Here is a 24,979-nt window from a genome sequence, read left to right on the forward strand (position 1 = left end):
CTTGTATCAAATATTTCCAATAGAACATAATTATTTTAACTAGTTTCTCTGTATATATTCCATACGTGGTCACAAAGAATATTTTTTCCACTTGTTCATTATGTATATTTTTATCTGGTTTGCCCCTATACTTTACTTGCTTATTAGTTTGATTTTTTAAACTCAGATTCTTTTTAGCTTGTTCTACATTTTCTATACTATAACCTCTTTTTTTTTATTTATACATGAGAAGGTGTTTAGAAAAGCTCCAATATATTACGGATCCTGACAGAGAGTCAGTTGAGACTTCATATGATTGACCATGATACCAAGATGCAGAAACAATTGTAGAGTATATTCTGTTGTCTGAGGCAGTTTTGATTAACCTGTTGTCTAGATATGGAAACACCTGGAATCCGTGCAGTCTCAAGTGAGTTGTTATTGCTGCCATATACCTGCTGAATACCCTGGGGGCTGTGGTGAGACCAAAGGGCAGCACTCTGAACTGAAAGTGACTGGCTCCAAGCTGAAAGCAGTGAAACCTTCTTGAGCGTTTGTCCATCTTTATGTGGTAATATGCATCTTGAAGGTCTATCAAGTACATCCAATCATTTTCCTCTGGAAAGGGAAATATAGACTAAACCATTATCATCCAGAATTTGGACTGATGAACAAATTTGTTTAGAAGGCTGCAATCCAGAATTGGTCTCCAGTCCACTGTCTTATTTGGCACTAAAAAGAACCTTGAGTAAAATCCGGATCCTATCGTCTGGTGGTAATTCTTGGATGACTCTTTTTTTCTAGCAGCTTTTGTATTTCTAAGGCTGCTTGGTCCCTCTGATTGTGTGGAACATCGGGGAGTCTTGTTCAAGTTCTTGGATAAAGAGTGAAGGGAATAAGGTAACCTCTGGTAATAGTTCTCACCACCAAGGCATCTGTGGTTATTTGTTGTCTGGCTGTTGGGTGCAAAGAAAATCTTCCCCCGACTGCTTCCACAGGTAAGCAATTGGGCCCCTTTCAGGATCGGTGGTATGGTTGGCCAGAGAAGGAATCTCTGGAAACCTGATTCTGCAGGCCACTCCTGCCTCTAGGATGATGTCTTTCATTACAGCTCTCCCCTCTGCCCTGAGGGGAGTCTCCACCATGTGTCCTAGAAAGGCCTCTGGGACTTTTTGAACCACATCTTCTCACGCCTCTGGTTCCTAGAATAGGATCTTTGGGTAGCAGAAAAAATGTATGCCAACTGCAGACAGGGTCTTTCCATCTTTGTCACATCTTGCTAGAGTTTCTTTGACTTTTGGGCTGAACAACGAGGATTCGTCAAAAGAAGCACTGACAAAGGAAGACTTGAATGGCTCCACAAACTCACACGGGTGCATCCAAGCATGTCGACTAATTGCAACACCTGAACTGGCTGACCATGTGCAATGAGCCTCATAGACAAATTAGAAATAGACTCCAGGGTAGTTAACTGGGAGGCCACTTTTTTTTGGACCTCATCAGATACAGTTCCTGCTAGGGTGTATAATAGCTCCTTGATCAGATCCCTCTCAAGCCTAGTGAAATGCGCCATGAAATTCAAGGAAAGGGTGAAGGTCGATGATGCATAAATCCACTTTCCAAACATGTCCATCACCCTAGACTCTTAGTTAGGGGGATGAACAGAGGAACTTTCCTCAGCTAGTTCCTTTTTAGTGGCCACCACTGCCATCACCATGGCATCAACTGCTAATCCTTTCGTCCAGTGCTGGTGATCCTCAGCAGCAGAGAGTATTTATCTGGTCTCCGGTGAATCAGTTCTATGGAGTCAGGGGACTTCCAAGCTCATTGATCAATCAACATAATGAGATCATCAGTGGGAGTAGTCACCCAGGAAGTAGATGGGTGAGCTCCAAAGGCTTGCAAGTACACACACTCCTCAGAGGTAGGGTCTTTGCGCTTCCAGCTACTCATCTGCTTCAGGATCTCTAGAATGTCTCCAAAGGAGTTGTCTTCTGGGGGTGGTCGGTGGGATCCCTCTTCATCATTAAAATCCATGTCCTCGGTTATGGACTCTTCAGGGGAGTCCAGGTGTTTACTCTTACACAGCTTCTTCCAATTGGGCTCTTCAGTGGAAATATCTGGAGAGGACTCAGAAAAGGGGTGATCTTTAGTTGGAATATCTTACATTCTTGGAGCTCACTGTCCGGGCATGGAGGTTGTTGGAAGCTCCAGGTGAGTAGGGGTCATGCGATGAGACTCTGGTAACACAGGAGCCATCTGAGAACCTGCCATGGCCGAAGCCTTCTCCATAGCCTGAAAGGCAGGACTCACTGAGGAGGGATAGGAGCCAGGAACTGAGGCAAACAAACTCATTCCTGGGGTCACGTCCCATCATGAGAGACCCACCTCCAAAGCTGGAGTCCAGAAAAGACCCCAAGCTGCCACAGTCCAAAGAGGTAAGGATGATTCTGAATAAAAAACAGCAGTTGACTCAAACCCTCCAGACCAGATGGTGGAGGCACAATTACGGGGACCCATCAGTTCCAAAGATACCAAGGGAGTTAGAGATGTGCTCAGAACCGAAGACAAGGATGTTGTCAGAGATGGAACCATAGGAGCCTGAGTGGTTAGAGTTGAAGACTCTAATGCATCTTGGGAGGTCAGAGGAGGAATATATGTTGGATTGCTAGGTGAATACTCCCCTGCTCCAGGTGGGAGAGGGGGCTGTGAAGACATTGGAAGACCCCTAGCTGTCTGTAGCTGATCCACCAACCTCATTGTCTACTTCAGTAAGAGTCCTGGAGGAGCAAGCAGATAGTACAGAGGGAGAGTCTGTCCTTTCTGTAAATAGGCTAGCAAGCTGACCCAGGAAGGGGTCAATAAATGGGGAATATCTTGTCCTGGGCATGTCGAAAGTTTCAGTCTTCAGCAATGAAGTAGGAGGCATAACCTGTGGAGCAGCCTGAGATGTCAGCACTGACATGTAAACTAAGGAAGCCGGTGCCGACATCAGTGTCATTACCAGTGCTGTAGCCAGTGGTGATGGCACCAAAGTAGATGGTGCTGAGGAATCAGTCTCTTCTGTGAGTTTCAGAACATTTGGTTTCTGTTCTGAAGAGGAACCAACAGATGGGTACTTGTATTTCTTAGATGTTGGTGGAGACATCGGCACCAAATGACTAGCTTTGGAACCAGAGGCCTTAGGAGACTTATTGGACTTGGGCAAAGCTTCTTCAAAGTGGGCTTTAAGAAGTCCTTTAAGAATGAGTTTATTGAGATGCTCTACCAGTCCCTATTACTGAAGCCCTGGCATATAGAGCACTCTAAATCCAAATGAGGAGCACCCAAACAATAAACACAAGAATTGTGCCCATCAGAGTTAGGCATTTTTTTGCTGCACTCCTGGCACTGCTTAAATCCAGTGGTACTCTTAGACTCTTCTGTCCTTTTGAAAGAAAGGAAGGCAGAAACCCAGTCAAAAAGGTACGCACACACACTCACACACTCACAGGAGAAGAAAAAGTGAAAAGAATTCTACCAGCAATGGTAGAAAGAATTATCAATCAGTAGTTAGGAAAAGAGAGGGGGAGCTACCAACAATGATAAAAGAGAAATACCAACAGGTATAGGAGGGATACCAATGAGAAATACACTCACACACTCGCACAAGAAAGGTGGGGAGATATAGGATATCATGTGATATTAAAGAAAAATACATAGACTGGAAAGATAAGGTTGAAAGATAAATAACTTTTAAGATTTTACTTAGCTGTGAGGATCAGAACCGTAACCCAACTGTCAAGAATAGATGATGATTGACTACATCAGATTAAATATTAACACCCCAAACACACAGTGATGTAAGAGGTAAAGAAGAATACTAATCAATCCCCCACACTCTCTTTGAAGTAGGTTCATGTACTTATACTTAATTTGCCCGTCCAAGAAGAAGATGGGTACAGTCAACTTTTTCATTAATATTTGTGCATTTAATCAAGATGTCATCTACCACTGAATGCTCATCTATGAAACATTAGGTGTATTCTGGTAGTTCTGTTGTACCATCTTACTAACATTCTACAATATCACCATCATTGTTTATTGTGAGAGACTAAGGAATTATCCTCTATAATATTCTTTCAATTTACAAATTGACTATTAAAGTCACAATTGGATTTTTCTTCATAGGTTCATAGAGATATACTAGGCTAACTGTCCTTGTGAGATATTTTAAGCCTAGCCAATTGCCCTCAAAGGTAAGAGTCAAACTATGCATGCTGTGTTTGTCAGGTATAAACACCTTAACCATTATGCCCATCCCTCCTTTGGGATTGTGATGTGAATCAGGGATATCTTTCAGGTTTGTTGGCCTATCAAATTATGGAGTCCTCATAAAAATTAGAAGTTATGTACTCACCATAACGTTCCATCTGAGTAGGTGTATTCATTTGTCTGCAACCTGTGGGTTATGGATCCGATATCGGATCCGAACCGGCATGGTTTACCAGCTATGGATCCAAGCTCTCAGCTCCTCCCCTCACCCATAATGCCCTGCTCTACCCTCATGACCTCAGATCAAGTTTGCCAACAGCAAGAAAACCCTGAAAAAGGTAACACAACATATGCAGGAAACTGAAAGGCCAGGAGGATAGGAGGGCGGGATGGTTGCAGACAAATGAATACACCTACTCAGATGGAACGTTATGGTGAGTACATAACTTCTAAATCTGAAGTAGGAGATTCATTTGTCTGCAACCTGTGGGACAGAGTCCCCAGCTACCTGAATCTTGGGCGGCCATCATGGAAGGATATTCCGGAGCACCGCGGAGCCAAAGGATGCTCTACCCCTAGATGCAAGATCCAACTTGTAGTGGGAAATAAAAGTATGAGATGAAGCCCACGTGGCTGCTGCACAAATATCATCTAGAGGAATCCTAGCCTTAAAGGCTGCCGAGGTAGAGACTGACCGGGTTGAATGGGCATGTACACCCTCCGGTGCGGGCCTTCCTGAAGCTTGATAAGCCAATAAGATACATTGTGAAATCCATCGAGATAGTGAGACTTTAGAAATTGGTTTGCCCAAATTAAATTTAGCAAAGGAAATGAACAACTGGTCGGATTGCCTATGACCAGCCGTTCTGTTTAGATAAAATCTAAGTTGCCTGTGAACATCTAAGGAGTGAAGCTTGTATTCACCTTTGTTTTCATATTTAGGAAAGAAAACAGGGAGGTTAATGGATTGATTAATGTTTGCTTCAGAAGCTACCTTAGGAAGAAAGGACGGGTTGGTCCTGAGGTAAACACGGTCCGGATGAAAGACCAAGTAAGGAGGTTTAGCTGATAATGCTTGAAGCTCTGAAACTCTCTTGGCCGAAGTAATGGCTACTAAGAAGGCGGTCTTGAAAGACAAGAATTTCAGATCTACCGTAGCCGCCGGTTCGAAGGGGGGGGCGGTCAAGGCCTGGAGAACTAAGGAAAGGTCCCAAGGAGGAACCGCTTGCTTTACAGGGGGCCTGAGAAGAAAAGTACGTTTAAGGAAAATCTTACACAACTTGGCTGACATCAGTGGATTGGAATCATGACCAATGTGATAATGGGAAATTGCCGCAAGTTGTACTTTGACCGTGGAACTGCTGGCACCATCGTTAAAAAGAGTGGTTAAGAAATCAAGCACCAAAGGGAGAGGAACTGTGAAGGGGTTTAGGCCTTGCCGCTCCGCCCACAACGAGAACCGTTTCCACTTGCTACGGTAGACTTTCCTAGTGGAAGGCTTATGAGCTGCCACCAGGATCGCCTTAACAGGGGACGAAATACCGGGAGTCCTGATCAAGAGAGGAACTGGAGCAGCCAAGCGGTCAGCTTCAGGTTGTCCAGGTTTGGAGGAGATAAGCGGGATGGATGAGATATCAGATCCGGAATGGGATCTAGAATCCAAGGAGGATTCACAGAGTGAGACCTTAGGAAGGGGAACCAGATCTGTTGAGGCCAAAACGGAGCAATGAGAATCATTCTGCACCCCAACCGAGAGGCTTTCTGAAGAACTTGGAGCATCAGAGGTAAGGGGGGATAAGCATAAAGAAGACCGGGTGGCCAAGCATGCACCAGAGCGTCTCTTGGGGACCCTCCGGGAGGAGGTATCAGAGCGAAAAAACTGTCGCACTTGGTGTTTGAGGGAGAGGCAAAAAGATCGCAACAAGGAGTTCCCCACTGTGCGAATATGCGTTCCGCTACTTGAGTATTGAGAGACCACTCGTAAGGGGTGAGAATGGTGCGACTGAGTTTGTCCGCCAGGATGTTGGACCGACCCGGAATGTGCGTTGCTATGAGAAAGCGGTTGGTGGAGATTGCCCATTCCCAAACTCTCATGGCTTCTCGACAAAGAGGATAAGACCTGGTTCTTCCCTGCTTGTTGATATACCAGACAACCGACATGTTGCCCGATTGAATCGCAATTGTTCTCAAGGGAAGAAAGGGCTGAAGTGCTAGCAACGCTAAGAGCTCTGCTCTCATCTCTAGAATGTTGATATGCAGTAAGGTCTCTGAATCGTTCCACGTGCCTTGGACGGTCCGGCCTGCAAAATGCCCCCCCCCACCCGAGGCGGGAGGCGTCCGTGGTCGCCGTGGCGAGAGGGGGAGAAGCACAAAATGGGCGGCCTCCGTGGAGATCTGGAGAGTGTAGCCACCACAGGAGGGACCGCTTGCAAGCCTTGCTGATCGCAATGGGATGATGCATAGGAAGAGCAAGATACGACCACTGTACTAGGAGTGTCCACTGGAGGATGCGCATATTGAACCTGGCGAGAGGAAGAAGTGCTATAGCAGCCGCCATGGACCCTAGAGCCCTCAGGACCAACTCCGCCGGAACTGAGCTTGAGTGGAGAATGGCCCGCACCTGGAGTTGCAGATTTTGAACTCTGTCCGCAGTGATGAAGGCTTTTAATCTCCTTGTGTCTAACCTGGCACCTATAAAATCTATGAACTGCGTGGGTGCTAGGTTGGATTTTTTTGTGTTTATAGTGATGCCCAGATGGGGAGCAAGATGGAGAAAGGAGTCTCGCGCCAATAGTAGTAGATGCCTTGTTGGGGCGGTAAGGAGCCAGTCGTCCAGGTAGGGAAAGACCTGTACCCCCTGAAGCCTCAGATGGGTCGCTACCACTGCTAATACTTTGGTGAACACCCTGGGGGCTGTGGTGAGACCAAAGGGAAGGACCCGGAACTGGTAGTGACTGGCTCCCAGCCGGAAGCGGAGAAACCTCCTGGAGCGCCTGTCCATTAGTATATGGTAGTACGCATCCTTGAGGTCTATGGAGCACATCCAGTGATTTTCTCCCAGAAGGGGGAGAATAGACTGCAGCGTGACCATTCGGAACTTCTCCTTGGGAACTGCCAGGTTCAAGAGTGAAAGGTCTAAAATTGGTCTTAGATCCCCGTCTTTTTGGCACTAAAAGAACCTGGAGTAGAACCCTGATCCGATCTGGTCTGGGGGGACGGGCTGGATGGCTCTTTTCTTTAGCAGATGGCCAATTTCTGCCAAAGCGGCCTCCCTTTGACCGGGTGGAACGTCGGGAAGGGACTTCAATTTTGGCAAGTGAAGAAAGGGGATACGGTATCCTCTGGATATGATCTGGAGACCCCAGCGGTCTGATGTTATGGACTCCCATGCCGCCAGGTGCTCCGAAAAACGTCCCCCGACTGCCTCCAGAGTGGAGCAGTCGGGCAACCCCTCAGGGCTGCTGCGCGGGCCGTTCAGAGAAGGGTTCTCTGGACCCGAAGTTCCTGGGAGCCCCTCTGCCTCTAGGGCGGCGTCCTCCCTGTCCTCCTCTGCCACGGAAGGACTGGTTGTCCGGAGCAGTCTGGGATTGCTGCGACTTCCGGAACCACATCTTCTTCTGACCCTTTTGGTTCCTAGAATAGGGCCTCTGGGGTGCAGAGAAGTGGATTCCGACGGCAGACAGCGTCTCCCCGTCCTTGCTCGCTCTGGGTCAAAGTGTCGCGAACAGTTTTGCCAAAGAGGGCAGAACCATCGAAGGGGGCGTTCGCAAATGACGCTTTGAAGGGCTCTGAGAAATCGCAATGACGGAGCCAGGCCTGACGTCTAGTAACTAGGCCTGCCCCTGCGGCTCTAGCGGCGCCTTCCATAGCATGGGAGAGTAGCCGCATAGAGGTATTGGTAACAGACCTGAGAGTGGCCATGCGGGTGGGGTGCAGCACTTTGTCCTCCTCCGACATGGACTCTGGGGGGGATGCAGCGTATTCTTTAATAAGATCGCGCTGCATCCTAATCACATGTGCCAGATAGTTCAGCGCCCTTACAGAGAAGGTTGCTGAACTAAACATCCGCTTCCCCAAGCGGTCCATCATCCGAGACTCCTTGCTCGGGGGATGGACTGAGGGACTCTCCTGAGCCAGTTCCCTCTTGGTGGCCGCCGCCATCAACATGGCATCTACCGGAGGCCCCTTACTCCAATGGGCACGGTCAGCCGGAGGACTGAGAATACGGTCGGGCCTTTTAGGGATTGGCTCCACGGTGTCCGGTTCCTTCCACGCCCTGGTGGTAATGAGGTCCACCAGGGGTCGGCAGGAGGGGACACCCAAGAGGTAGACGGGCCCGCTTCAAATGCCTCCAAGAACACGGACTCGTCCGAGGAAGACTTGGGGGCAGACCACCCCCCCCCTTATGCGGAGCATTTCCATGATGTCTCCAAATGAGACATCCTCGGGGGGGTGACCGTGGGGAGCCTTCCCCTTCCTCCAAATCCGTGTCTTCCGTGAGAGACTCGGGGGAGTCAATGTGCCTCCTTTTGCACGTATGCTTGCGGGGAACATCCTCTGGGGGGCTGTCAGAGGACTCCTCGCAAACAGTAACCTGTTCCAGGGGAACAGCTTGGGGCACAGGAGCGGGCTGTCCCAAAGGCCGGATGGTGGAAGCCTGACCCAGTGCAGAGGGAGCACGGGACGGAGCCGAAGCAAGTGCCGGGGGTCCAGAGACCCTCAACAGGGCCCTCTCCACTACATCAAATGCCGAAGGGGAGCCAACCTCGACAAAGGATCCGAAGGGACAGTGTGCTCCGACACAGACGGCGCCGAAGGAGCACTGATCCTCCCGGATCCGAAGCTCGGATCCAGGTTCCGAGAGGTCGGATCCGAAGCACTCGAGGGCAGGGTCGGGTCTGAAGTACCAAGTACTATCGGCGCCGACCCACCCCCGGCTCCGAAGCTGCTCGGCTCCAACTGCTCCGAACCCGGGTAGCGGGTCGGAGAAGGAGCAATTGGCTTGAAAAAAAGGGGTCGAGTTCCCCCCCAGAGGGGGGGGGGGGGGCAAGAGCACTCCCATCTGCATCTGGGCCTGGATGAACCTTCTCATCATCCGGTCCAGATCAGCGTCTGACAGGCTATAAGTTGATCTCGATGAGGCTACCGAGGTAGGCCTTGAGTGCCTCCTCAATAGCCTCGATGGAGATCGGGTCTCCTCCTCCTCAGGTCCCGGTGAAACACACTGGAGACCGGAGCCGAGGAGGGGGACAGCCAGCAGACAAGGAGGCCGGAGGAGAAGCCCGCTTGGCTGGCGGGGCCGAAACAGAGGTCTCGGCCTGCCGCTTATGGTGCTTCTCCCTCCGGTCCTTCTTCCTAGCTTCCCTCTCCTCCGAACCACTACAGGGAGGTTGAGTCCCAGGAGGAGGAGGGGGAGCCGGAGAGGAGACAACCGCCGAAACGGTTACCCCCGAAGGAGCGGAGGCCGGAGCCGAGTCCGGTGGCAAAAGACCCGCCAAGACAAGCTTGGACCTCCGCTCCTTCAATGCCCTGGGGTTGAACCCTGCACAAATGGAACATCCAGATGTGGGGTGTTCAACCCCAAGGCATCTAACACACCGAGTGTGGCCATCAGCCGGGGAAAGCTTATGGCCACACTCGGAGCACTTAGAAAATACAGCTTTGGGCTGTTCAGACATCCCAAAAGCAAAAACAAGGTTACTTAAACTAGTTAAAGAAAAGTAACAAAACCACTCAACAGGCCCAAACACACACTACGCTACCAGCGAGGGGAGGGATAAGTAAAATTAAATTTTAAGACACTAAAAGTATAATAATATAAAAGGGAAACCTACACTTCCACACAACTTTCACACAAAACTTTCAAAAATAAGCACTTTAAGACTTAAAAAAGTACACTTAGCTGGAGAGCTTAGAAAACACAATCTGGTCACCATGCACGGCAAACGAGATCTGAGGTCATGAGGGTAGAGCAGGGCATTATGGGCGAGGGGAGGAGCTGAGAGCTTGGATCCATAGCTGGTAAACCATGCCGGTTCGGATCCGATATCGGATCCATAACCCACAGGTTGCAGACAAATGAATCTCCTACTTTAGATATATAGTTTTACTGGTTGGCAGTAACTTTGTGCTCTACAGATAAATTGAGTCATCAGTGGCACAGCAATATGATACACCGCTGCCCCTCCTTCACTGTTACTGTTTGGTAACTTTGTTGCTACTTGGTACTGAATATATTTTATTCTTAATTTGATCATATCACTTGAGGACTCTAGAAATATGTGTTGTCTGTTGCCGTAACATCTGCAGTGGCCTCACGCTAGCAAACTCTGGAATGTGCATTGGGAGAACTGGCCTGTTTGACCATTGTCTGAATATGCTGAAGCACCTGTTAGATGGTTATATGGATTTTTATTAGGATGGCTATATGGATTCTTACAGACAGACCACCTCATGTTTCTGTTTTGTTTAAGGAATATTTGCTGCTGTTAGATCAGTTACAGTTTTGGTTACATTTTATGGCTCTCACCAGTTATTCCATTAGATTTCATAGCTGCCATTACTGATCAGTCTTATTCATCCTGAATTGTACACTATTATTTTTTCTTTCTTTTTTTTTTGTTTTCATACATTCAAAATGTGTGTGTGTGTGTGTGTGTGTGTGTGTGTGTGTGTGTGTGTGTGTGTGTGTGTGTGTTACTAATCTGTAAAGTGTTTATATTTAAGCAATCAAACAAAAAGTGAGATGAGATTTAAAATGCACTCTAATATTAATATACCCAGGAAACGTTTTTATAATATCACTACAAAACTCAAAATAATGTTAATATGTAAAGGGTGACAATATTACATTAAGTTCACTCATGTAAACCTGATTTTAAAGTTAACTTTAAGTAACTGAACATTTAAAGCAAAACTGAAGCAGCATTTGTGTGTGTTCACTTGTAACTTATAACCATAAATCTATTTTCCATTCATGTAATCATGCACTGACAGCTCCATCGTGTTTTAGTGCTGACTGTTAGAGAATTTTGTCTAGTGACATTTTGATGGTGATTCTGTAAAGCAATGCATTTCATTTATTTTAAGGTAATCACTGTACATCATTAGATTGGGCTGCCATGGTGGTGCAGAGGTTAGTGTTGTCGCCTCACAGCAAGAGGTTCTCTGGTTCAATTCTCAGCTGGGGTGCTTTCTGTGTGGAGTCTGCATGTCCTCCCTGTGGTCGGGTAGGTTTCCTCCAGGTACTCTGGTTTCCTCCCACATCCCAAAGACATGCTATACGTGGATTGGACACTCTAAATTGGCCCTAGGTGTGAGTGCATGCGTGTGTGTGCCTTCTGTGGAAGGTTGGGCGCCGGGCTGGCAACTCAACACCGTAAAACTCCACTGCCAATCATGAGCGGACAGGTGTTCCACTGTGGCGACCCCTAACCGGGAAAAAGCCAAAAGAAGAAGAAGGAGACTGTACATCATTAGATATGGCTAGTTTTTTTAAATTGTGCCAGTGCTACTTAAATCGTTTTCGAGAGTATCCATTCTATCAACCAACTGGTCACATACAAATTTCCTTGAGGATATGCTGACATGGAAAAGGAAATGTAGATCTTGTATTTAGTATATGTCTCCATTACTGCTGTGAAGGTTTTGCATTTTCAGTACATTGCAAGCTTGGACATATTTTTATTTCCATTTGCCCTGACTGTGCTTGATACTGCTACATCTGAGCTGAAAGGCTGCATTCTGTGAGAGGATTGTGTCCACCACTGTTTTTCATTTCCTAACAACTGTGTGACTGTGAATTTAGTATATTTAAGGTAAAGGATACCAGCCAATGCCCACCTCACATGGAAAGAAAGTAATAAGGCTTGCCCTTAACAAAAAAACGATTTCATGCTATACTCAGGTTGGTGTTTCTCACACATTTGTGATCAGTGGCTTTAATTTCAGGGGATTTTCTATTAGTCATTCATAGTGGATGTATCACCAAGCCACACATACCAGACTGTGGAGCAGCAGTCCACACAGCTTTGTTTTACTGTCTAGGGAATATTTTATTTTATTTACTGTGTGCTGGAAGTAAGCAACACATATTCTGACCATATAAACTAGTGTTAAAACAGTCAGGTTTTAATCTGTAGTTGCTTTCAAATCCCCATTCTCACCAGTTACTGTTTACATCTTAAATTACAGTCCCATATGAAGTCCCCTGTGTATTTTTGCTGACAGGACTTCACAGAAAAGGATGTCATAGGACCAGTTCCACTGTATTCATGACCGTTACAGATTCTGTCCATCTTCCCTTATCAAACACAACACTGCTTGCAGGTTTAAAACATGGTCTTAGTCTTGTTTTCATCTATGCTGAGAAATCAATTCACTGCAGCTATTTGGAACTAGAGGAAGTGACTGTACAAACTGCTTTGTAAGCATCATTCCATACAATAAAACTCCCTCAAGGCCTTAATGAGTTGTTGTAACAATTTCTCTTTGAAGCTAATTTTATGACTTGTTTACAATTTGCCTTGGAACACATTGTTGCTCCAGGTTCTGTTCTTCTGTGCATTCATTTAATCTTTTCTGCACTTCACTTGAGTCAAATGGTTGTTCCGTTAGAGCTATGTGGCAGTTGCTTAGAGATTTACTGAGACGTTCTTGAAGCAATGTCAGAAATATTGGGCATTTACTTAGAATTTAATGGAAGATGTAGTTTATGGCTTTTAGCTGACAAATTTATTTTCTTCTTCATTAATACTGTCTTAATTAGAAAGTCGATGCATCGATACTGGGCCAGATTCACAAAGGTTACTCCGAGGTGTACAGCAGGTGTACACCTTGCAGTAACCTTTTGGTATTCAGACACAGCCCTAAAACAATGCTTTTGTACAAAGACATGCAGCACGGGTTCAGGCTGTCTCTGTGGCCATACTAAATGCTAATGAAGGCATTCTGGGGAAAAGGCATATGCTAAGTAGCAATGGCCATGCTAAATGCTAATTAGGCAGTCTGTGGAAGAGACTAAAGCTAAGTACCAACACACATCCTCAAGATAGTCCGGGATGGTTCATGAGGAAAAAAGCAATATAGAATCCAGTGAAACAACATTTATTGTTACAACAGGATAATGTTAAGTGCTTTCCTCCCCAATCAAGACATCATCAGAACCTGAAAATAAATGCCTTAGACTATAATTATACCAAAAAAACACTAATTACATGACATAAAGTGACCAATCACTACCAAAATTGAATGATGAAATAATAAAATCAATAAATGTAAATGTCTCACAATTAAAACAAGCTAATTATATCCATTTAGCAGGTACATATTACAAAAATGGTGTAAAATACAGCACAATACACCATAAAACATTTGAATTATAGAAATTAGAAATAAAAAATATTACATTAAAACAATAATAGAATATCACTAAGTTTGTTGGTTTCACAACCTGGCTACTCGCAACTACTTAACACACTATTAAATTACATCATGTCATTTAATCCTGGAAATACATTTGATTCTAATCTCAGTTGCCACACCAGCTCTCGGTATTTGAGTCTTTGTTCCTATGCCCCTCCACGCATATTAACCCCCACTTGTTCTAAAACAAAAAATAAAAACTTCTTACTCTCTGGCAAGTAATTTTATGTTTATAAAGAACATTATTCATATTACATGTTTGAATATCATACTAAAGCTTGTACATGTGCTTTTTTAGAGGACATTCAGTTTTACCAGTATAAAACTGGTGACAAAAGTCACAAAAGGCTAAGTAAACCACTCTGGGTGAATTGCAATTACATGTTTGATATAATTTGAATTCAATGGCACCTACAAGCCAAGCAATTCACAGACTTGCTCGGCCATGCAAACAAAAACAGCTGCTCCTTGCACTGCATTATAATGAACTTAGCCAAAAGGATCATGTTCATCCATTACGACAGAGGTAAGTACTGGAGAGTTCAGTAGTAAGGAAATGTTAAGGGATGTGCATCTGAGTGTATGCAGTGGGTGTGTGTGTGTGTGTGTGTGTGTGTGTGTGTGTGTGTGTGTGTGTGTGTGTGTGTGTGTGTGTGTGTGTGTGTGTGTGTGTGTTAGGATTTGGGGGCTGTGCCTCTGCTTACACCATATGGCTGCCAGCAATGTTAAATACTGCAGGATATGCTAATCCGCACTCCACGGTAGTTAATTGCAATTCAGAGACATACAAATTAGCCAAATATTAGGTCTTTACTCATTGAGGCTAATATGTAGCTGAGTTGTAAATTTAGGAAACAGAGCCTTTTTACCACAGGCAGTAACTGTTTCACTATTAGCCATCAAAAGTGTGAACAGCTTTTTTGAACTTCTTTCATTTTCCCTCTGCTCAGAATTGTTTAGTACTAAATTTGCACATTATGAAGTTAAATTATTTTCATATATATCCATGTAAATGTGTGATTGTGTGTGCATGTCCTTATATATTTCACTCACACACACACACACACACACACACACACACACACACACACACGTACACTATATATATATATATATATATATGTGTGTGTGTGTGTGTGTGTGTGTATATATATATATATATATATATATATATATATATATATATATGTATGTATATACTAACCATCTTAATCACAACATGTCAAAAACTACTTAGTGAAAACCTAGCCCAGTGAATCTTGGGGTTGCCAATTAACACGGGTTTTGTGGTGGTGGTGGGGGGGGTCATCACAGAAAGGAACTGCATATACTTATGTGAAAAACTCCAGTACACAAAGTAGGAACTGTCATCTAGACTGTGTCTTAAAAGTTTGTAATACAAGATGACTCAGTAATTTTCATTTGAAATAGTATCCATACCTTAATGTACATACTGAAGTCATGATGTTAGTCAGACAGCTCATTTTGCTTGGATCTCTACTACAAATAATCTTATTAAATCACATAGCATCCTGTTCTCTATCTGTATGGCTAGCAGCTGGTAACTCCCAATCTGTTAATGAAATGATTTGTGCTAAATGATTCACTCTCATAATACAGAACAGATATATAAGAAAACTAAACAATGTTTCTCTCTCAGCAAGCCATGTCTCTTTCTTCAGATCTTTTTGTAGCCAGAGCTTGCCCTCGTTTGCTGTCTACCTAGAGTTTTTTTTTTGTTTTTGCTTTGGGGGATAGCATTAACCAGGAATGCCTCTTTGCTTTGGGGGAGGCATTAACCAGGAATGCCTCTTTCCCTGAGGTTCCCCCTTTGAACACTTTGTTTCAGCTTGTTCTTCAAGGAGGAGAAGAAGCTGAAGTGGAAGATAATGTTACTTGCATCACTATATCATAGGTCATGTTAGTGTTAACAGTGGTCACATGCATCCTTATAAATAAATGCACACTCTTTTCAGAAATCATATTGCTTCTCTGTTGTATGTAATAAGTTTGAATAAATGAATGAGATCCATGTTATACTTTTCTGTTGTGATTTACATTCTTACTGAATAATTCCATTCCTGTTTCATCTCTTTGTTCGGCAACATTGTTATGGTGTTACAGTATCTTACCCTACAGTCTTCTTCTTCTTTCGGCTTTTCCCAGTTAGAGGTCGCCACAGCAGATCACCTTGTCCACTCATGATTGGCAGTGGAGTTTTTACAGTGTCGAGTTGCACACACGTGCACACACTCACACCTATGGACAATTTAGAGTGTCCAGTCAACCTACAGCATGTCTCTGGGATGTGGGAGGAAACCAGAGCACCTGGAGGAAACCCACGCGACCACAAGGAGGACATGCAGACTCTGCACAGAAGGCACCCCAGCCGAGGATTGAACCAGAGAACTTCTTGCTGTGAGGCGGTAATGCTAACTGCTGCACCACCGTGGCCGCCCATCAGTAATTCCTACATGGATTATGGAATACTGGAAAAACACTACTGTGAACACGATTATCCAAATAACATGGAAAATAACCTGTCTGTTGCTCCCTGCATCCTTCTTTAACCCCTTGCAAAGATTTACAATACCTTAGAGATACAGATAATTATAAAATCTGATTCAGAACAGTATTTCTTTGCTATTTTGTGAGATGAACAGATTTACCTGTATATTCTCTGTTGTACAAGGATTCCTTATAAGGCATGGAGTTCTATTCACAATGTATCTTATCCATATTATAAGATAAAGCATTGTTACAGCTGTATGATGCATTTATCAATGTCAGTTTACATTACATTTACTTAATGACAGAAAAGACAATAAACTTTTCTAGCACTTTAATTGCATAAAATATCCTAAATGTTTATCTCCCTTTCTCAATTTGTCCCATGGCCTGTTGCATGCCTCAGTGTATTCCATCAGCACCATGTATTCATGAAGTCCATTCTGTGTATCCACAACCCTGTCTAAGAAGAAGCACGTTTTCATATCTAATGAATAGCTTGTCACTACACTCTGCTGTTCATGCTCCCATCTGCCCTTCCATCCTGCTCTTCAGGATGACCCCTTTATTTCTCTCCCTGGCATGACCTTATGCATCCATATCATGTCTCCCTACCTGTCTTATGAGGTCTGTATTGAGAAGAGCTCCAACTTCAGCAGATCCTTGTGACATCCTTTCCCAGTCATCTGATGCAACATTCTTGGAGCTTTCCAATGGGACATTTCTAACAGCCAGATCTAGTGGCCTGATAGCCTTCTCCAAAAATGGCTTGACATGGTCTGGTTAATTGGAAGCACTACCTCTCTGCTTATACAAACTATCTCCGTTGAAGATACACACCAGCATTATGTTTACTGCTCCTTCTGCTCTCTTTGCTACTGGTATTTCACTCAAGGCACAGTTAACATGATGAGATTCTTCTCCCTGCTCTGTGCCACAAGTTTCACTGCCAACAGCTAGTACTTCACACCAGGGTCACCATACCTCTTTGCAGCACTTTGTATTTGTGAGCACTGAATGTCAGCTGTCACCTTCTTGCCAATGTAATCAATCTTCAGAATGCAACTTTATACCCCTTCATCACATCCCCCACTTCTGTAGTTGTTCTTGGATTACCAACAAGCAGAATTGTCCCATTTGTATTCCCTTAGGTTTGTCTGAAATGAGCAAACTGAAGAGTACTGAACTTGGGACCAAGCCCTGCTATAGTCCACTGTTTTTTTCCTAACCCCTGCCATTACCTCTTTCACTAAATCCCTCTGCACTGTAGATTTCAGTCATGTAGAAGAACGGACACTGATTCTTACTTACCATTAAACCCTTTATTTATTGTAGTAGCCACCTGGTGATGACCAAGTGAAAGCTTTCATGAAGTCTAGACACAGCACATCTACTGTTATTCCTCAGTTCAGTTATATACACCCTTCATAAATCAGAGTGAAGTTTAATTGGTAGCTTCTTTTAACGCATGAACCATGTTAGTTGCTGTCCCGGAGACTGATGGCCTCTAGGAAAGAAAATGGCCTTTCTCTCAAGGTTCTTTTCATGGCTTTCCCTACCCCCTTCCTAGATGTCTAATAGGCCTGCTGTTTTCTGTAGTTTTCCTGCTGTGTCCATATGTCAGAAAAGTATTCTTGCTGTTCTCAGACATTTCTACCCTGGCCAATATAATCTGGCCAGCACCAGCACACTTCCCAGATCACCAAGAAAGATGGAGGCAGCCCACCTAGTTCCTACTAGATTTTGGCATCCAGTTCACTCAAAACATCATCCCCCTCCATTCTGCCATCAGCCCATTGCTCTTTACACTCTGCCCTAAATCTCAGAATGGCAACCTCACATTGTGTTCTTTCACAGCTGTTTCTCACAGTCTTAACTGATCTTTATCATTCTGCACATCCTGGACAGCTTTGTTTCTATTTTCTACCTTACTGCAATAAAACAAAAAAAAGCTCTTGTAGCTCCTCATGACTTTGTCTAACTTCATTTCAGCTTGCACAATTGTTACCCTCATGAGATTTTTAGCCCTTCTGTAGTCTACTTCCATGTTTCCTCCTCTGCTTTCTCACTCTTTCCTGCCTATGACCTTTATGCCCATAATTTGCATTATAATAGTCTTATATTCACATGTAGCTGCATTGGGCTTCCTCTATTTTTAACATTGTGTTTTCCTTATGTTTTTCTACTGAGCCATGTGTAATCCATCCCTGACCCATCTTCATGGCTTGTTTTCGCTTTCTACTTATTTCCAGTCTCCTTACTAATGTTTCACTTTCCCAAGTTAGAATAATCCACTTCTCTAAAATCTCACACCACTGTGTTTCTATTGTTATCCATTGACTTTCTCTAAACTACACAGTAGCCTGATCTATAGTCACTAATGTTACTTTCACTGTAGTATCATGGCCCCCTTCACCTTGGATAGGACTACATTCAGAATTATATAATTTCTAGTATATTCCTGTACCAGCTGGCTGAACTCCTAATGATGCCAGACCTCAATTAATTCACACTCCATCTCTAAACTGGAACTTGGAACCACCCAGTATGCTTCTGGTAGTTTCAGGTGCCCACAGCTACAACACTCTTCCTCATTCCTCACTCTTTTTTCCTCTCTTTCAGTTTCCCATCCTCCTCCGTTGATATTGCTGGGTTTGATACACTGCAGAAGTCCATTATCACTCCCCTTTTCCTCTACCTTCACGAGCACAATAGATACATTTGTTCTGATACTCTACCCAGTCCCTCAACCCCTTCAAAGAGTGGTGTCTCTTCTTTCTTACAGTTGATGACCTACTTTATGTAGATCTCTATGCTTCGTTCATCCTACCCTTCTGTCATGCCTAAACAATGAGTCCTGAAGCACCTCTGTGTTAATTCCATCATATTACTTCCCATGCTTCTATGACACCAACTACACCCACCCACCCCTCCTGCATCAATGCCAACAGCTCCTACACCTCCCTACTGCAACACCTTAAACTGTAAAGTGATACTACCTAACCCTGATCTGAGTCATCTATGTTTATTCGTCTGTTAAGTTTCATGTATTTTATTCCTTCTGTCTGCTGCCAGAGCACAAACGCTTCTTGTGCCACCCCCTGCTTTCATCTTAGGTGAACTGTACAGTCCTTAAGATGCACCTCAAAAACCCAGCTTTTAACACTTCTGTCCCTTTGGGCCTATGATGGAACCTGTCCCTGATGCAGAGCTGTCCTCTTTGTTAAGTCTCGCACATCTTCTTATTATGTCAGCCTCCTTCCTTGTCAAATGCTACAGTTAGTCACTATAGCCCCAGTACTTTTCCTTCTTCTTCTTCTTGGTTTCTGCTGACTTGGGTAGCACTATTGCGAATGTTAATCCCAACCCTCTCTCCAGACATTTGTCAACAACTTTCCCAGCCTTGCTTGCTGCTTCCTTATCTATTCCCTCTAACAGGTCATTAGTCCTTATGTGCACCAAACCTGCATCCACTCTTCCCCCAAAGTATACCTTGGTCACCCTGTGCCATCTGTTGCTAAGTGTAGGGTCTGAGACAACTTCGCCATCATCTAATCTCCTCTTTCTCTAACCAAGCCTTTTATTCAGTTTGGTCAGTTAGTATGAAATTACTAGAACTCTTGTCTTTGTCCCCACACTGGCTCTCACCAACTTCAGCTCTTGCCCTATGCCATTGCCCTCTTTTGCTACTCAGCATCTGACATCTCCAGTACTACTTACTGTCTGTACTGACTGTGTCTATCCCCTCAACATCTGACATCTCCAGTACTACTTACTGTCTGTACTGACTGTGTACATCCCCTCAACATCTGACATCTCCAGTACTACTTACTGTCTGTACTGACTGTGTCCATCCCCTCAACATCTGACATCTCCAGTACTATTTACTGTCTGTACTGACTGTGTCCATCCCCTCAACATCTGACATCTCCAATACTACTTACTGTCTGTACTGACTGTGTCCACCCCCTCAACATCTGACATCTCCAGTACTACTTACTGTCTGTACTGACTGTGTCCATCCCCTCAACATCTGACATCTCCAGTACTACTTACTGTCTGTACTGACTGTGTCTATCCCCTCAACATCTGACATCTCCAGTACTACTTACTGTCTGTACTGACTGTGTCCATCCCCTCAACATCTGACATCTCCAGTACTACTTACTGTCTGTACTGACTGTGTCTATCCCCTCAACATCTGACATCTCCAGTACTACTTACTGTCTGTACTGACTGTGTCCATCCCCTCAACATCTGACATCTGCAGTACTACTTACTGTCTGTACTGACTGTGTACATCCCCTCAACATCTGACATCTCCAGTACTACTTACTGTCTGTACTGACTGTGTACATCCCCTCAACATCTGACATCTCCAGTACTACTTACTGTCTGTACTGACTGTGTCTGTCCCCTCAGCATCTGACATCTCCAGTACTACTTACTGTCTGTACTGACTGTGTCCATCTCCTCAACATCTGACATCTGCAGTACTACTTACTGTCTGTACTGACCGTGTCTATCCCCTCAACATCTGACATCTCCAGTACTACTTACTGTCTGTACTGACTGTGTCTATCCCCTCAACATCTGACATCTCCAGTACTACTTACTGTCTGTACTGACTGTGTCCATCCCCTCAACATCTGACATCTCCAGTACTACTTACTGTCTGTACTGACTGTGTCCATCCCCTCAACATCTGACATCTCCAGTACTACTTACTGTCTGTACTGACTGTGTCCATCCCCTCAACATCTGACATCTCCAGTACTACTTACTGTCTGTACTGACTGTGTCTATCCCCTCAACATCTGACATCTCTAGTACTACTTACTGTCTGTACTGACTGTGTCCATCCCCTCAACATCTGACATCTCCAGTACTACTTACTGTCTGTACTGACTGTGTACATCCCCTCAACATCTGATATCTCCAGTACTACTTACTGTCTGTACTGACTGTGTCTATCCAATTGCTGCGTCTGATCTCTTCCCATTTTCATTTTACTATTTATGCAGTCCTTCTTGAAAGCTTCATTCTTTTGACCTCTGATCCTCACACCTGACTCAGTTCCTCCTGCTTTCCTTATGGTGTTAACTCCTGCATGTCTACCTCTGGTTGTGTCTCCCCTTGTTCAATTTATCACTGCTATCTGTACCATCTCTTCATATTTCCTCTCACTCTCACCTCTTTCATAGTTGCATCTTCGACTTTCTCTATTCACATTTCTCTCTGGCATACAACTTCCCTGTATTCCTCTAACAGCAGCTGTACATACCTTTCTGACTTCTGAATCAGCCACTTCTTTCAATCTCACCCAGCTTATTAGCTTTCAGTTGCTCCATCTCTCCCTTCCTACTCTGTCCTTTCTCGCATGGCTAGACAATCTACTACCCACTCAAGCTCCACAGCTTCTCCTGTAGACCCCATATTCCCAATGACCTCGAAGATACTCAAACCAAACTGCTTTGCATGCTAAGCACATGGCTCATTTCTCTCGCACTCTTCTTGTTCTGCATGTCATATCTTCTTTCATTAAGTTTTATTTATGCAACTATATTTTGAAAGCATTTAGCCACGCATTTCTACCTCTAGTTTAGCTTACTTCAAGCTCTACAAATTTAATATAATTTATTAAGTTTAATTATTATATATTTATGACATACCTTTTTTGTAGGCACCTTAATTTTCAAGAATTCAGCTTCTCTACTGAGGACATGCCAAGGTGCATGCACCCTAATAAAGATAACTCCATGGCCTTGTACCTGTAATCAAACAGAATAGCATGATCATTAACAAATTTTCATTTCAGTTATGCCAAACACAAGTATTACAGTATGCAAACAATATCAGTCCAGTTCTCCCCTGAGTTTAAAAACAGATTTTCCATCACATCTTTAAATATAACCTAGACACCACATTTATAGTTGTTTGCTATTTTTTCATGTAATTCAAACAGAGTAGTTAAACTACAAAATAAAATTCTACAGTTAGTTAGGAATTTATTTCTCAGCAACAAAAACTGCAGAAATAAATTTAGCAGCCAATACATATATGAATTACCAGTCTACCAGTACAAATGAAACAAAAATATGTAGGTATTCTGCAATGAACAGATTCCCATGATTCTCCATAATAGAGGCAGTATGTGCAATGATCATGGAGACAGCTCGCTAGGTTAGTTATTGTTTAACATTTGAAAGTCAGCCAAAGCAAGTAGCAGCCACCAATTATAGAAAAACACCTTTACAAGTTGTAGGACAAATACTTTGAAATATTAAGACCCCACCACTGGTAGATTAGGAGCTCTTAGAGCAGATATGGGAAGAAACTGCACTGCTCCCTTCAAGAGACTGTTGTCATCAAAAAATACCCCAGATATGTACAAGGGTTGGGAAGGTGGCTTAATGGCTAAGGTGTTTGCCTTATAAACACAAGGTGCAGGGTTTGAGTCTCACAAGGGATAATTGGCTAGGCTTAAAATGGCTCGCAAAGGCAGTTAGCTTAGTACTAAATTATAAACTATGAAATTATTGCACACTGCTCCCTTCAAAGAGACCGTTGTCATAAAAAAATAGCTCAGATATGTACAAGAGCTGAAATAGATGGGGACGGTTGTTTTTGACAAATTCACTCAATCTGAATGGCTTTAAGAGAGATGTAGAGGGGCATTTAGTTTTTGAATATGTGGTTAAGTATGAACTCAGCATGTTCTGCTTCTAATATATTGGTTTTGTGAAACAAAAAGATTGGGAAAGGATTCAGACAAATCAGAATGGACTTGTTGAACAAAAATGTAAGGACGCCTATATTATGATTTCTGCAAAGAGTAACTTCAGGATTTTATATATTTTTCTTGCTGAGGTTGATGACTGTTCTGCTGTGATTTCTCGTTTGATGACAACAGACATGTTAGAATTATTAAAATGCATGTTCCAGTAAAGGAAAAATAAAGGGGTATTATTTAGCAAAACAAACCCATTTACTTATGTATTTGCTAATTCCTGATCCATTATGTTGGGTAGGTGATTAGAAGTACAACACAGAAAAAAGGAATATAAGGATTTTCACACTTGGAGGTGAAAATATTTATTTTGGGAAACAGTACGCAATGTACTGACAAAAGGTGATACAGAGATCATCACTGATTATTTTTTTCCTTAGTAGTCTTTTAAGAGTAGGCTGGTGGAGCCATCTCTTTTGGATTACTGTTGTTTGCTGCAGAAGCTAAATGCCAAAACAGAGGGTTATGAGGATATGTTTATTTAAAAAAAAAAAAATACATACAAGAAATGCTGAAAGGATGAGAAGCAGTATAAACACAATGTTCTTTGTCAAAGGGTAAATTATAAAAAGTTTAGAATTTGGAGAAATATTAGAAGAGTTATGTGGAGTGACTGATGTGATAAGATAATCAGATAATAAAGAGTTGGAAGCTGGGATAGTAAGGTTATAAAATGTTCTTGATTTACAAACGAAAATAACTAGCAAGAGATTAGGAAAGCTTTAAGAGATATTAAGATAAATATTACCTGAGGTATGAATGCCATAACATGTTTGTATTTACAGACTGAAAAAATGGAAAGATTTTTGTTTATTGTGTAAAATAATGTATAAAAAAGAAGGGCATCAAAAATGTAGATCCCTTACGTCCTTACTTTACTGAATACATGGCCAGATTCAATAATACTTACACTAAGTGTACACGGTCGGTATTCAAGAACATCTCTACCACATTCTTTGCACTTACTTGTCACTCAGAAACATTATACTATGTGTACATATAGTCTACACTTTGTGATAACCCTTATGAACCCTCTCAGTATTTAAAACTGCAAGAACATCAGTAGGAAAACTAAAATTAGGAGGAAGAAGGTGTGAGTTATGTTTGTGTTGTCTGTTCACTCAGAGCAGTGTACACTTAGTGTAGACATTAATGAATCTCAGGGACTGATTATAAGTTGATAACAAAGGTGTTGTAAGTAAGGTTCTTGTCTTCTGTGACTGAAACAGGGGTGTACATCTTAGGCAAGGGGAAACATTTAAGAGGATTACTACTTTTATTTATGGAGCCTGTAAACATGATTAATGAAGATGTTGAAAGTAGTGTAATATTGTATGATATAAGCAAAGAATTTGATAAATGGAAAATGGTAAAATGTGTAAAATTTGATGGGTTACATGAAAGGATTTTGTTCTTTTTTGGAAAAAAGTTTTATAAATGTCATTAGAAAAGGCCTTTCATCAACTGGATGATTTATAAAAATACTCTAATGAGGAATAATGTGAGGAAGGGTTGTTCATTAAGTGTTTTAATGTTTGTTTTGGTAACATATGTAACTTTTATATACAGAAATAAGAAGCAGTTGAAGTTGTACTGTGATATGGTATGAGGATGCTGATCACATTATATCAAGTTATGCAGATGATTTGGTGTTAATAACAGAATCGTAGCACAGGATTTTGGCACCATATGCATAAGACCCACTTGCCAACCCTGTGTTTTCTATAACACAATCAGTAAATGGTACCTTGTAAACTGTCATACTATAGCAACCAGATATTAGGTTGCTAAATAAATAAATATTTTTTTTACTTCCTATGCTGTCCCCAAGGCAATCAATTCTGAATGAATTTTTCAAAGATAGTACTTCCTAGTCTTTAATGAATGACAACATAGAAAAATCACAAAATGTAGTGAAGAAAGCTAGTAACTCAGTGCCACTTTGAAAAAAAAGCAGTTTGATAGTTTACTAGTTGTCATTAACCAACTGCCAGTATGATTTTTTTACAAACAGCACAGTGAACA

At 43.0% G+C, this 24,979-nt stretch overlaps 1 protein-coding gene across 1 annotated transcript in view; it reads right to left on the bottom strand.

Annotated features, from left to right (window-relative positions):
* LOC122815187 (anoctamin-2-like) overlaps positions 1-24,979 on the bottom strand; it is a 2,140,961-nt gene that overhangs the window by 1,441,514 nt on the left and 674,468 nt on the right. The window contains exon 4 of the mRNA XM_044087470.1: positions 21,837-21,935. Coding sequence (XP_043943405.1) covers positions 21,837-21,935 — 99 coding nt within the window. The remainder of the gene's footprint in view (positions 1-21,836; positions 21,936-24,979) is intronic.

This window comes from Protopterus annectens, chromosome 11.part0, assembly GCF_019279795.1.
Source record: "Protopterus annectens isolate FY-2018-M chromosome 11.part0, PAN1.0, whole genome shotgun sequence".
In the NCBI taxonomy this organism is placed as follows: Eukaryota; Metazoa; Chordata; order Ceratodontiformes; family Protopteridae; genus Protopterus; species Protopterus annectens.